The 15,648-nt window shown below is 37.8% G+C and overlaps 1 protein-coding gene across 7 annotated transcripts in view; it reads right to left on the minus strand.

Annotated features, from left to right (window-relative positions):
- The window catches only part of LOC119650245 (glucose transporter type 1), a 56,292-nt gene that overhangs the window by 18,072 nt on the left and 22,572 nt on the right, over positions 1 to 15,648 (minus strand). The window contains exons 8-12 of one of the 7 annotated variants that reach the window (XM_038052835.1): positions 14,170 to 14,394; positions 13,868 to 14,007; positions 8,401 to 8,430; positions 3,079 to 3,182; positions 2,027 to 2,254 (exon numbers count right to left, since the gene is read on the minus strand). In XM_038052835.1, the coding sequence (XP_037908763.1) occupies positions 2,027 to 2,254; positions 3,079 to 3,182; positions 8,401 to 8,430; positions 13,868 to 14,007; positions 14,170 to 14,394 (727 nt within the window). Of the gene's footprint in view, positions 1 to 2,026; positions 2,255 to 3,078; positions 3,183 to 7,801; positions 8,060 to 8,400; positions 8,431 to 13,867; positions 14,008 to 14,169; positions 14,395 to 15,648 lie in introns of those variants that run through there. The other 6 variants (XM_038052833.1, XM_038052830.1, XM_038052829.1 and 3 more) reach the window with 6 other exon arrangements.

A 15,648-nucleotide genomic window follows, 5' to 3' on the forward strand; every position in this document is an offset into this window, starting at 1 on the left:
GGTTGGTGCCTCCGCAACAGACACAACAGGGTAGAATATTGGGTTAATTAATTTCACTAGGAACGTTAGGCTAGGCAGCGACACGCCGCCTACTTTATTGGAGGCGGAAAACCAGCTGGTGCAAAGAGTCAAGCATCAGGAGTACACTCCGACTCCAAGCCAACGGGGCTGCACCATATCCAGAAGCAATATCAAGAATCGTTCAGTTTGCTCTGGTACTGTGGGACTGCGATAGGCAAGACCTGGGGACTTTCACCAAAACGGATTCAGTGGATGTATATATCCATAACGATGTATTGATGTATGCATACATCATTTGGTGGCCGACACTAAACAGGAGGAAGCTGCTGGCTCAGATTCAAAGACTCGATTGCCTAATCTGAAATAATAAAAAAATTGTTGTTTCTTTTTCGTTGGTGTGTATATTTATTCTTGCAAATACCGATATTTCGGGAACCACTTGTTCTTGTGGTAACAGCACTGATGAAGGGAACAAGTGGTTCCCGAAATATCGGAATTTGCAAGAATAAATATACACACCAACGAAAAAGAAACAACAATTTTTTTATTATTTCAGATTAGGCAATCGAGTCTTTGAATCTGAGCCAGCAGCAATCTCATTGGTAGCAGAAAAATGCTTACGACAAAACTAGCGGGGTCCTACTATTCCAATCTTTTGTGACAGTCAGGCAGTGTTATCATCACTAAATAGCAACAAAATATCAAGACAGTTGGTGTGGGGTTGCTTCTAATTGCTGCTAAAACTTGACCGACTAAACGAAATATGCTTGATCTGTATACCAGGCCACTCAAACATCACTGGTAATGGGGAAGCTGACAGACTGGCTTGCAAAAGGTTTGGATCCACAATGGTGGCGCCAGAGTCAGATTTTGGCGTCCAGCCATCCACTGTCAAGTCAACTCTGAAGGGAGTTGCAAGATTGACGAAGACGAATGGAGAAATTTGCACACTTGCCAACAGGCAAGGCATTTTTGTGAAAGAATCCTGGGCCACTAGATCGGCACTTTTGTTGTTTCTTAAGAAGTGGGACATGAAAACCATAGTAAGGCTTTTAACGCGACATTACTCCTTAAATTACGATATGGAAAGATTGGGACGGTTTCGGTTATATGCCCAGCCTCTCACGACCCCAGATGACGACTCCCCGCGAAGGTCTTCTTCTGCGAAAAATTTGCGCACTCTCTACCTCTGGAGAATATTCTCAGATTCGCAAAAAGCCTGCGAACGCCACAAGCGGGAAGTTATTAAATGGGGATAGTATAATGGGCCTAACAAAAGCCTGAGTGCTTGGAGATACGACTGTCCTCACTAAACTAAACTAATATTCCTTTTTTGGTGCTATATAGAGCAGGTTTCAATAAATCGACGATAATAGCGCGTAGACACAGCTGAGGTGCTACACTCCACACAGGTTTTTACGATAACCATATACTTAGGTATAATAGGCAATCCATGTAGTGCATATAAATTTACAAGCAATTTTCGCGATGGTGATTATTTAGTTCACAGTTAGGTAAGTATACTATATGTACAAACATAGGAAGTGAATAGTGGCACCAAGGAAGTAACTTGGACAGTTGCAGTAAAATTAGCTTATAAATATCGTGGTAATTCTGAAAGACAACAACCGATATGCCAAATTTAAGCCCGAGACTTTCGTTTCTAACCGTCCATATCCTGAAAAGTAAACTATTTCGCAAGCTTTCACTTCTGTTTGTTCAGTTTTCCACTTACTTCGAAATACCACAAGTTATTCTTAATTTCAAGATTGGAACGAAACCAACATTCAGCATCCTTAAAACTAAAAATGATTCGCTGGTGTTCTTGAGTGATACACTTGTCAAGTCCTTTTTATATCACCGCAAACAACACTCTCAAATAAAACAGTTAAAATTACGGAAAATAAAATTGCTCTTGGTGTGATACAGATTGGTTCGAATCGATTTTCGTGTGATCAAATTACATTTGCTTTTGGTCGTGTTGCTTTCGCTTAATTTCGAATACCTGACGAGGTTATTCTGCCGTGTGCCGAGTGTCTCCTGAAACTGTCCCTATTGTAATAGCACTTTCGTTTAGGAACTGGCGTATTATCATTTGTACCATAGTTGATATAGCGACACGTTGCCGGCGTCCCGAATGCGTAACTACTAGGACCCAATAGGTTTGTACTATCGCTCAAAGGATATGGTCCCATTCCTTCAACCGCCAATGAAAACGAAGTGGTTCCAAAGACTTGAGTTTTTGATTGTTTGTTCGGTTGGCAATTTATTTAATGGTTTATTTTATTGATTTGATATTTTTGTAGGTTTTCCAATGTTTCCGTTTAGTTGTTTCATCATTCCAAATCCAATTCAGAAATTTTGTCGAATGATTTTTTTGTTGATGATTTTTCATAGATAATTTTCAATAAATATTTCATGAAATTCGGAATGAAATCATAGAAAGGAAAGAAATCGAATTCAATCAAATTAATTAATGACATTACCAATTTTCAACACAAACACAATTACGCACTACGGAATTTCACACAGATGTCAACTAAGACTCGGAAAATATATATAGACAAGGAAATGTAAAGATTTCGCATGCCAAAATCATTACTTAGTGTTCGAGTAATTCACTGTTAACCAAATTACAGGAAACTCTACAAAGGAAATTACGGAAATTTCTATGCAAAGCCAATAATTTTCAGTGAAAAAATGGATTTTTCGAAATACGTCGAACAGTAAATACAAAACTATAAAAATTTTGGAATGCACCCGAAAATCGAGCGGGGCTTTGAGAAATAAGATCGTTTCATGATTTAGATATCTTTCATACCGCAAATTACTAGGTACTAGCACTTAAAAAGATTGCATCATATTTGTGTTCTCAAAGCCCAGCTCCGTGGCACATTAAAGTTTCACTAACACACGTTAATTTTGGTACAGAAAAAAGGCGACACAAACTCAAGGAATGAATATCAAATTAGTTTCCAGAGAAATTGTTCATTTCAAATCAATTTTTTAGAATAAGAAATTTAGAATAATTTTGATTGTTCTTTTATCAATTCTTACGTGAATCGTGCTGAGTTTTTTCCTCGGATATCATCAGGGCGGCATGTTCGATGCCCGAATTCATACTTTGCGGCTCCAAACTATTTACGCAGTTTAGCATACTCCTGAAATTCGCACACTCTACGATTATGTTTTATGTGTAGTTAAATTTTTATATACAGTTTATTACAAAATTTTAGGAAAATTTCAAAATTTATAGATAATTTGTTCTGAGGGTGAGTGGCATTGTGGCTTTGGGCGGTTAAAGTCGCAACTGAACTTGTGTTGTAATTTGTACATAATCAGGTTGTTTGGCTGCTCCTTCGATTGCTGAGGGTTTTAGTGTGCCTCTTAGAATCGGAAATACTTGAAAGCAAATATCTGAGTTTGGCGTGTGGTTTACTATTATTCATAATTTCGTATGTTCTATAAAACTCGGTGCAAAGTTGCCTAAAATGTGGGTGTTGCATCTCTCTTAGTAATCGGTGCTTTTACAGAGATGCGTGTCGAAATATGGTTACGGGGGAGTTTAGGATTTTTGAACTGGGATGTGCTTTCAAGGATGAATCGTATATTTGATACGTAACGGAAAACATAAGTAATTAAGTTGGTTCAAATTAAAGAATAAAAGGAAACGAAAAGCAATTATTTGGTATGGTAACAATTTAATTCTTTTTTCTTATGATTTTCGATGGCATCAAAAAATTCAATGAAAAAGGGAAAAGAAGCATGTGATTTTTATCGATGTCCGGGCTTTTCAGTAAGTAATACTTTGCTATTTTTTGGTTTACAAAATTAGGTAGCTCCAGGAACAATAAATTGGTGCTGCGCTGGCGTCAAATCAAAGCAAAAAATGACAGTTTCGCTGAAACATTACAAATGGAAAGAGACTCCACATTATTGGCAAAGCGATACTAACATGGAATTTTATTAGCAACTGTAAGTTCACTCTATTGAAAATATAAGATATTAATATAAAATTCTATAATTCCAAGATCTGAAGAGAGGCAGGAGTAAATTTGGATGATTCTGCACCTAAGGGTTTAACCCGCCCACTCTTGAAAAGACTAAAGATAGAAGATGGGATTCGTGAACCAGCTCTACTTATCATTTTAAGGTATTAGTTAGTATACGCCAAGCGGTACCTTGCCTCGGTAGGCGAGCTTAATAGGGGCTACCCCGGAAGGGAGCACCCCAAAGCCAAATGGTAATTCAAAAATCCAAATCCGGAATGGTATGAGACGTGTGCTTTTCGTGTGAAATTCCGTCGGATGTGAGAAGGTTACGAAACCCGGTATAGTGTTCTTCCCACTTCTTCAGTTATTCATCATCGTGGATGAGAAGTCGACCGTTCATGCCCTTCATAGGACAATAGAAAGATTTGTGATCAGATGCAAGCTCTTTCAGATGTTATGACATACCTTGGGACGTGACCAACGTGCATTTTGATGTCAGTCCAATTCTCATCGATATTCTCAGGCGGGTTGTTCAGCATATCTCCTGTTCTATCAGGAAGATAGCTCTGCCACTGTCGAACGACAGCTGGGTGATACAAGCGGTCGATGTTAAAGTCAGTGGCGCACGCAAATCGCAAGCGAACATAAGTCACCATCAGTTACGCACATTCAACAGACAACTCCTAAATCTCCTTGCTGATCACAAAGTGGTCGATTTAATTGCTCATATAGCGTCGGTCAATTGAAACCCAGCTAACCTTATGGAAGTTGCAGAAATCCACGAACCTCCCACCATTACCGCTGTGGTCGCCGAGACCGTGTTTACTCATGACATGTCTGAGCAAGGTGTAGTTACACCCCACCTTGGTATTCAGATCATCCGCCACGAACTCAATACAGGTATCACCTTTAGGAAACCTCCGAGCATTCTGACGACCCTCGCTGCCGTTATCAAGGAGCGTGCGTACATTAAAAAAACCAATCATAGTCCGTTTTAGATAGCCAAAGTCGTTGCCGTGAGGTCAATCCCTATCTGAGCTGTTGTTGACGTTTCAAAAGCAGTAAAATTTCAAAATTTTGCAGGTTGCAAACCCACAAATTTCTATCCCTTTCAGTCGCCTTGTACGACAAGCAGGGTGAAGAATACTTAAACCCCAGCTCAGAGAGCGCAGACTGGCATATGCGTCAACAATTACTACCCTACCTAAGCTTTCAATAAAAATGGAAAAAACCAAACGGACGCTGGACACAGCAGTGTAAATATAAACTCGGCAAACAAACCCAGAAATGCTACCACATCCGAAGTGGAATGGCTAGGCATATCCAGAAAGAAGTTGTCTGAAATCCGGTGCTGAGACTTCAAGCCAAGTAAAGGGATCAGGTCGTAATCAAAGTTGCTACCCGTTAGCAGTTTAAATCTCGTTTCAAACAAACGAATAGTGGAAATGTCCTGAAGATAAGACATGATGGATTAACAATACGTGGGAATCTACAGAGAAAAAATGCTAGCTTCACTGAACATAGCGGTGGTACAAGAAAACTACCTAGAAGCTGAACGCCGAGCAAAGGAAGACAGTCTAAAGAGTTATTCTGCCCGAAAAGTTGAGATCTGAGTCCTCCACTGGGCCCAGTTCACGAGTAGGTATTTGGAAACTCCGCTTGGAATGGTGATATTCTGGGTTAAAAATTCTTAAAATGTGAATCTCTACGACCCTTAGCCTAAAAATCGATGATAAAATCTTGAAAGCGCTGTAGGACAAGGACTGGTTGCCTTGGCTTGTCCCAACTAACCTTCAAAAACATAAGCGGCCTCCAAACAAATGCTCAAGGTAATCCAGATAGATAGTCGACCAATGAAAGCTACGTAGCGCTGATTCAAGAACATTGATTAAAGCCTGGGTGCGGAGGCAAGTCTGGGAGAAGAGGTTGGTAAATTAATATACAGCATGTCATCTGGTAAACTCAGGATACACATTTTAGCCAAATCTGGAATTTAAACGCTATCTCTAAACAACATTTTAGGTTAAGCTCTTCATGAATATATTATTAGATATAATTTAATAATTTGAAAAAGCAGGGAGACTAAACTGACCTGCGACGCTAGAGAAAGAAATTATCGATTTACCTGCTGCATAGTATAGCCGATAATCCACAGAATATATACCGTAACCCACGTGACACAAACGGGAAGCACTACAAGCGAATCATGGAAATTGTAATTAAGGACGTAGAACAGATATTGAGTTGGCTTAAAAAATTAAGCAACGCAATCGCCATTTCACATTAAAGTTGATCTTGGTTGACTCACAATTTGGCAGATCTACAGCAGAAAACACTCCGCATGTTTAATATAAGAAAGAGAGTTGGAAAGTCAAGAGAGAGACTCTATCCAAAAATCTTGCTAATTCTGTTGTGACACTGAAGAGATCTGGTGAAGTATATATAAAAACTTGAAAGAAAACCTTGGAAATCCTTTAGCGAATCCACTTAACAGGTTTCGAAATAAGAATGAGTAGCGAAATCCGGATGGATGAAAATTTTTCGAGAACTTGATTGTGAGATTGGATAAGGTGAAATGGGCAACAGACTCAATTGAATCGTAAAAACCACCTGCTCAAATAGACTCCCTCCTATTTCTGAGGTAGTGTCTATTTAAAATATATAGAGTCGGTGTCGCACTGGGCTACATACCGACAACTTGAAGAGAGGTGAGGGCGGCTTTTCCAGGAACTCTAGCACGGAATCAAATCTAATATATATGAAATAAGTAAATAAGTCTCCCCTCCCTTGACAATTAGCTAATTGAGAGTAGAATGAGACAGTGACAAACAGCAATCGTAGTTCTGATAAGTAGAGGAGGCGTTATTATAATCATCGTCAACAACGACAACCCGATATTCGGTCCAGGTTTGCCTTAATAATCAACCGTAAACATCCCAGTTTTGCGCCGAAGCAGGCTGTCCCACGTCTTCTTTTTGGACCATAGATATTGCCCCTATAGACTTTCCTGGTTGGATCTTCCTCATCCATACCAGTTAACTGATCCGCCCACCGCAACTTGTTGAATCGGATTTTATCGACTTTATCCCCAACCATGCGGTCGTGGTATCCCTCATAAATTTTATCGCTATATAGATTACGGAATCTTCCATCCTCCTGTAGTGGCAATAAATTCTTCGGAGGATTGAAGAGGATAGTCCGTCCTGGATTTACATCAGCATCACTAGCTTTTCCTGACCTTTGCCTTAAACCTTTCCTCATGGTGAATGGTCTCATAGGTGGTCCTGATTAGACCGTCATGCGGTAGCGTCAAATATTACGTGTTACATCCAGGTAAAATCTCAAGGAAATTTAAAGTCGGAAGAGGAATCCCCTAGGGTTACATTTTGAATCGTCTTGACATCTGTGACAACCTGCCTACTCCGAAAGACATGGAGAGAGTTGTTAGTTTTCTTAAGTCTTCTTCTCTTGTCTTCGAAGTCGCTTGTCCGCGTAGTAGAGTTCGCGGTATGTGCCGACTAGTGGCACGTTCTCTGAGATTGCTTCATCTACCGGAGGTACACGAAAATCTATTGTAAGTAGATGCAGGATACTGATCAGGGGTTCTTCCGAATTTATCTTTTATATAATATCTGACCCAACGAATTTATCCTTTGAATTATTCCTGAATCGATTTTGTGATCTTTATATGTAAGTAAACCAGTTTTGATACCATCGAAAATACAATATATTGAATCAACTATATTTTGATCCCACTCAAATGAAACCATAAAATAAAACAATCAAAACATAATTGAACTCGTTTACTTAACATTTAACAAAATTATACAAATGATAACGAAAGTAATAGTAATTAATATAATAATATTTATAAACGTCTTCGTGCAAACTCTCATTGAACTGTATTCGTATCGTAATATTTTACATGAGTACAGCAGTAAATGTGCTGTTTTGTCAGCAATTTTTACGTTTACTGTTTCGTTCGGACATCTTGGACAACATCAAATTCAAGGGTGGATACGCTTTGGCCAGGCGTGGTATCATCTCTAAATAAAATTCAAAGAAATGACTTCAAATCAAAACAAAATTGTCGAAAACCAAAACTGAAAGCTAATCAAATTGGGTCTAAAAAAAGCAAGAGGATTTCAAATAAAAGCAAGATGTTTACAGTCCCATGCAATATCCACAACAAAATTGTAGTAAACTATTTTCATACACTAAAAACGGCTATCAAATAATGCAAAAAACAAATGTGTATGATAAAAACAATGCCGTTACTATTTTCAATATCTTGTTCAAACAATACTGCAAACTGCATTAATATAAACGAATACTTTACAAAATCCCTAAGCCATCTAACACTGACTGAAAAATGCATGCAACTTACCCGTAAAGCCTACTATCGCGTAGGGTCCTTCTGGTTTAATATTTTGGGTTTTTCAGAAAAAAATGATAACAATTTAACAAAAACCAATAAATCAAATTTCAAACATTATATTGAACACTTACAGAGAATCAAAATGTAAATGAACAAATCAGTGAACTGAGGAGTAACAAATTCAACGCTAATTCGGTAGTAATGATGCTGGTTGTTAATGGGATTCTTGGATGGGTTAGCTTTACAAATGAACTCCTAAGGTTAAACTTTCGTATCGATGTATACTATCACAGCTTTAAAATGTCATTGCAAGTACTAATTGCTACTAATATCTTATGTTTCCTCGGTTTAAGTTACTATATTTACTAAAATATCGGGGGTTGTAAAATTGAATATGCAACTTTTCAGTGTTGGCTAAATTTGGTTGGTTTTTATGTCCAGTCTTCCTTTGTTGATATTTCGAGAATTCAATATATACAATAAATTTACCTATTCAGCAGCATGTTTTCCATTTCTTGACTACTTTTCGGAATTGAAGTAAGTTAGGATTACTATAGAGTATGATTACTGTGCATTGATATTAGCTGTCTCCAGAAGATTTTTTCTTCTCTTTATTTACGACCGAGCTCAAGCTAGTAGAAGGGACGCAGGCACGGATAGTACTAGAGTTAGCCTGCAGATGGATTAGCTACGAATATCGAATAAGTAAACCCCGACCAAGACAGGCATAGCTGGATAATGTAAGGAAGGAGTACTGCTATGATGCATAATATAACATATCACGGCACATTTGACTAGGTAATGAAAATAGACTATGATATGGACTACGATGTTTGAGCTAGTGGTGATGGCATTCTGTCACCTTAGTACGCATGAGTGGTACTATGTATGAACGGGTTTTTGGTTGGTGCCAGTTTGTAGCTATGTTTTCTACATGTCACCGTCAAGAGGAGATATATGCGTAGCTGAAAAAAGCAGCTTCTAGCCCGGTCATTTCCGGCAGTAGCAAGAAGGCGAATGATAAAGAAGCAGAATATCATTAATAAAGTGAAACTACCAAGAAAACCTAAGGTGGTTAACGAAATAAGAAAAAAGAATGCAAGGAAGACAAATCTCTCCAGGAAGAAAAGAACAGCTTAGTAAGACAGAGGCAGTTCTTATCCAACTAACGGAAAGACACAGTGAAGAATTCGAAAGGCGAGGCTGTAAAAGTCAATGAAATTAGGAAGGCAATAGCTGATGGCCTATTTCTAGACTCTGGGGCAGGAGAAAATATTAAACACGAATTTAAAACAGAATGGTGTGGAAAAGATCTTGGCCGACCTCCTTGAGAAAACCACCGTTAAAATTAGAGTGGCAAATGACAGGGGGCCGACACGAGAATTATTGGGCCTAGTCAGCGAGGGAGCTGAAATATTACTGAAGCAAATGGGCGCAAAACTCAACTGAACCAAAGTCAAAGTGCTTATTTGCCCGGAAACGAAAAAATGTTATCGATGTTCCTACCTATGTCAACTAGGGATGGACTACAAGTACAGCTGCTATGCTACCACTGCGATAAAGAAGGCCACAAGAATAATCAGTGTAGCATAGTAGATACTGTCATGCTGGACCCCAAACTAATATCGGAAAAGCTCAAAGAATAAGAAGTAATCATCAGGATATTTCGGTATCAACTCAGGGATCATTCGAAATAAATATGGACGTGTAGTACTTGCAAGTTTTACCACACGCCATTCATTTCCTTTCCCGGGTTTCTTAAGCCGAACTGGAGAGGTTCATGTAACCGTATTCTCCATTCTTACTTTTTCTATTATGTTATTGTTATATTACATACATTATCCTCTTTCTAATTTGCTAAATGCGTTTTTGATCCCACAATAACAAAAACTATGCGTTTTAAATGATATTTTCTATACAAAACCATTCATCTCAAAATCTCCAGATTTTTCCTCATTTAAGATCTTGTGCAAAACAACACCTAATTAAAATCGATTCAATGTCTGTCTGTCTGTATGTGACTCCTTTTACATACAGCGAGCGGCACTAGTTTAAAGGGAAGCTTTCCATACATGCCAAGGGGGTGTAACATTTTTTTCATAGAATGTGGTTATGTAGGGTATCAAATGAATTGGCTCGATTTATACTTTTTTAAAGGCGATCTTATTTATATTACTAACTGAAACATAGGGGATTATTACGCTGAAGAAGATAGCAAGTAGCTGCCGAAATACGCATTTGGAGAAACAAACTAAATTAAATTCATTTACAAAAGGGAAAGTAGAATCAGTTTGTTTGTTCGGACATGAATTCAGTCAATGTAAATACGCCGGGCGCAACACGCAATACCATAAAAAATATCATAATGGAGTCTCTAAATTAAATTCAGCCCTCAAAATACATCCCGTTCTGCACAAATAAAGTTAATAATGGTATACTAACTTATTTGAGATATATAACATAAACATAGGGCATATGCAATTCAGCGATCTAAGGCTAGTACAGGTCCCAGGGCGAAACGTTATTTGGTATCCACGATGGAGCATCGCTGGGATCTAGGGTTGAAAATCACAACCGATAACAGCTATGGCGATTAAATCTGCGCACGGTTGTTGGCTACCAACAGAGACTATTTCAGCTTACAAAAACTGTTTCCCTCGAAACATCTCACCATAGGGTCAAAACTCTCACTGTTCAAGACAATAATCTTGCCAATCCTTATGTATTCCTCGGAGACTCCTTGGAGGTTCTTAGCAAGAAAAATTACAAGCACTTTCTCGCGTTTGAGAGAAGAATCCTCCGAAGGATTTTTGGTCCCCTACATGGGGATGAACGGTTTCATAGAATACATAACGATCAAATCTATGAGCGATACCACGACCGTCTAGTTGTGGATAAAATCCGGCTCAACAGGTTGCGGTGGGCGGGTCACTTAATCCGTATGAATGAGGATGTTCCAACCGAAAAGTCTACAAGGGTAATATCTATGGTAGAAAAAGAAGACGAGGCAGACCTTGTCAGATAGCTTTTAGGAATATCGAATTGGTGGACTTCGGCGCAAAACCGGGGTGTTTGAAGTTCCTTATTAAAGCAGGCCTAGACCGTTGATGATGATATGTAATTCTGGGAAGTTTCAAGGAAGATAGAAAGTTAAAATTTTGTATTTCAGGCAAATTCATTGCACTCTATGTCGCGTATAACGTCATCAGTATGCAAAGTCATATGAATGGCGTACCGCATTGAAACCTTTTAGTTTTTCTCAGTTTATCGAATATGTATATTTAAAAAATTTTTTCTCGCTCGAATACGTTGAACCGTATAATAATTGTTTTTTTTAAACAACTTTAAGATATATACTATTGAAAAAAGTATGCTGCCTTTGGTATCCTCTCTAAAACAGGGTGCCATTACTTTATTGAATACATCGGCCAATTTTTTTATCACTCGAATGCATCAAATAAGTCGACAATTTTTATAACTAATAGTTCGATATGTTGAGAGAACATAGGTTGGCTTGATTTTTTTTCAGAGTTTTGGGTTAGGTGATTTCCGAAAATAAGTCCTGTCTCAATTTAAATGTGCAATTTTGACCGCTTGATCGCTCATTTTACAATTTTCCTTAGCCCTCCTTAATATCATCATTTACTATCATATATATAACTGGCATCACCTTCATTAACATCACCGTCAAATTCGTTGTTGTTATCAGCAATTAATACGTTATGTATTTAGGCGCAAGTTGCATTCCCACAAAACGTTTTCGATGCCATTTAAGCTTCATATATGCATTCAGCGACAATTTTCAAAAGCCTACATATATGATGCAATTTGTCAGAATTGTGCCGTATATTATCCCTTATACTGATGTCTCTACTTCTAGGATGAACTTAAGAGTGGTTTTGGGAAAATTTCTCAAATATTGTAATATACCACTATTAACTTAATTTTTGCAGATCACGGAACGGGATGTATTTTGATTATGATTTTTTGATAGTTTTTGGTTGGATAGGTTCTGAGAACGAAACTTGTTTCACTTTTGAGAGCTGACATATTGATCCGTCACTCCTTTATGTTTCACCCCATATCAAAAATAGAACCAGTCTGGAAAATTACTAATTGAGCGCTCGCATTTGATACCGCACATGACCATATTTTGTGAAACAAAGTTTGCACCCCTCTTTCCAATGTGTCAGAAGCCTCGCCTTAAACTCAGCAGAAAATGGCGCCACAGGGGGATTAACAGACCAAATATTCCACAGTTGATTGTTACTGTTTCAATGGTGCGGGAGAAAAGTCGATGAGATCCGATGAGACTGCTTACGAGAACAGAAGCAATGTCGTAGGGACAATAGGAAGCCATGAAGACTAGCAAGATCATTGTCCTGTACAGTAAGAGTTTTGACCTTATTGTGAGATGTTCCCAGCAGAAAAGTTTTTATACGCTAAAATAGGTTTTGTTGGTTGCCAACGACAATGTGCGGATTTCGTCTTCGAAGCTACTAGATGGGAGAAACTATGAACGGTTTCAAAATGGTAGTTTCGTTATTGTTCTCATTTGACAAGTGCTATTTGATGATATCGTTTTTTTTTTTTGGCTTCCGATCCGACCCGAGGTTGAATTTTGGTTTTCAATGATAACACTGTACTTTAAAAAGCTGAGAACCTGTTATAAAGCCTCCAACCTACAGAAAACTCGTCGTTCACCTTCTCTAATTTGGTGGTTTACATCGCCCAGAGGTTATCAACGTGGATGCCAAAGTAGGATTTGGTAGTACGCTTTGCCATAATGAATAATTATGATCCATATATAACGCTGTAAGAAAACATTTCCATTGGACAGCAAAGTGTTAATGAAGCTTTCAAGCATTTGGAATAGCACGTTCCAGAAAAAGTGTAAGTACCCTGGATCTATCTGTATAAACACTCAGAACACCTAACGATAAATCCATCTATGCTTGTCGAGCCCTTAAATCATTGATGTTGTATACAACGCTGAAATTAGATAGGAAGAAAACTTCAAGTGTTTGAAAAAAACAAAAACTGACCGCAAAAAGGAGGCTTAAGAAAACTTTCTGAATACGATGGTGCCGTACGTATACCTATAATTTTAGAGTGAAGATAACAGACCAGCTTTCGAAATGAAAGAGGAAAACTTGCTCAGGAGTAACTAACTTTGCATCTTGTATGAAAACTCGTCTTCCTGTACGCCGTGTACTAACAGAAAAAATAATTAAAGTTGAGGAAGAATTTATCGTATGGTTACTGTGTTACTGCATAATAAAATAACTATATATATGCTCCAAGAATTCTATTGTTTCCACGAATCCGATCAATCGTAGTTTGTTTGTATCCCAAAATGGAAAACATGCTACTCTGGAACCCTACTTATCCCAATATTTGCAACTGTGTTTATATTTCTTTTCATTATCTTAAATTGCATATAAATTAAATATAGTTAATTAGAAATTGATCTTACCTTCCATTTCCGTGTCTGAAGAGTGCAAGAATTTCCTCGAATGTTTTATTCTTGGTCTCAGGAACCTTTTTATATGTGAAAATCCAAAAAATTGCTAGAAATACGCTAAATGGCAAAAATGTATAATTCTCCAATGCAGTCTGTGAACGATAAGAGATTGAGAAGTGTAAATTGAATGAATTGGATTTTCCAAGTGGAACAGGAATGACGACGTTTCTAAAAAAATGATTCTATGTATATGATTAGCGTAAAAGTCGGCATTCCTATCACTTGCAAATATTTGACTAATTTGGTGCAAATACCTTCAAACTTGGGAAACCAATTCCAACAACAAAATTTGCCATCCAATTGACTAAAACGGCTATGGCCATAGCACTTGGTCGTGGACCCTGAGAGAAGAGCTCGGCAGTTATCATCCATGGAATGGAACCTGGACCCACGGCGAAGAAAACCACGAAAGCGAGCGTAGACACCACCGACAGGTAGGACATCCAATCGATCATTTCCTGCACATAACCAAAAAACTCCTATACAAAACGTGTAGTGACCGTATCTCGAGTTTGGAGGCTTTTATTTAGTTTTTCACTTTCTTCTCTATCTTTTGTCCTGTCCTTTGTATTTTCCATAGGTGAAAAACTCAAATATGAGTTAACGATAAAAATTGAAATTTAATGCTTAACTGAATGGGAAAGAACTTGGTCGAGTAAATCAAAAAGATGAGGCGAGAGAGAAAGAGATTGGGAAAGGAAAACAAAATTAACCAAACTCCAAAGATGGTATATCTCGTCATATGTATGTGCAAAATTTGCATTATCATATATTTTTAGAGGTTTGTTAGCAAAAAGCCTGCCTCGAATGTATAGATTAAATTGAGATCGCCGTAGGATGATTCCGAACAAGTTTAATTTCTTTAGATAATGGAGGTCCATGTGTAAAGAACTTGGAACCAATCCCACCTAAAATACTTTCAATAATATTGCTATTGGGAGAATTTTTATTTGATCGTTTCACTCCTTCAACTGAGCAGAAACTCGAAAATGGTACTAGATTCCGGATGTAGACTAGTAACTCCTGGTTTATCACCTACAAATGGTATTTAAGCATTGAGCCTGACGGGCTTGAATTGCTATTTGCTTAAAAACTTGGGAAACTATCTCTTTCTCTCTACTGGTGTTGCTTGAAGATGATAACAATGTAGATTGCTTTGTTACACTTTTCAAAATAGCTCTTCGGTTGAGGTTTGCGGTTAAAACAAAAACGACGGAAAATGCTAGTACAAGTGATCACTAGTGTATGCAGAAGCGCGCAGTGTTCTACTGCTTTGATTTTGATCAATCTGTGAAACATGGTGAGAAAACATAGTGGTTATCACTTTTTCAGAAAAAAATGGAAAAATCAATAAAAAAGTATTCAAAATGTGAGATCACACAAATAAACCAAAGTAAATTGTTATCTCGAATCACTTGTTCAAGCTGTCCACCTTATTTTACCTCAGTGTCAGCCAGGGTGTAAAAATAGTGTGAAAAACTATATTTCTCCGTGACCATTGGTAATATTTCTAAAATCAGTTTAGTGCAAATTCATAGTAAATCATTATCAAATGCTGTGGCTCCGATCGAAATCATTGTCGTAAGAAAATGCTATTGTTGCAAAAATTAAATGCTATGAACTAGATCTTTAAAATTTCTTTGTGTATCTGTTTAGCTGATACACATTCCGGTCAGTATGTTGATTTTCTCGGGCCGAGTAAATGAGGGCAGTTGAAAACTAGAAAACTTACG

This window comes from Hermetia illucens, chromosome 2, assembly GCF_905115235.1.
Source record: "Hermetia illucens chromosome 2, iHerIll2.2.curated.20191125, whole genome shotgun sequence".
In the NCBI taxonomy this organism is placed as follows: Eukaryota; Metazoa; Arthropoda; class Insecta; order Diptera; family Stratiomyidae; genus Hermetia; species Hermetia illucens.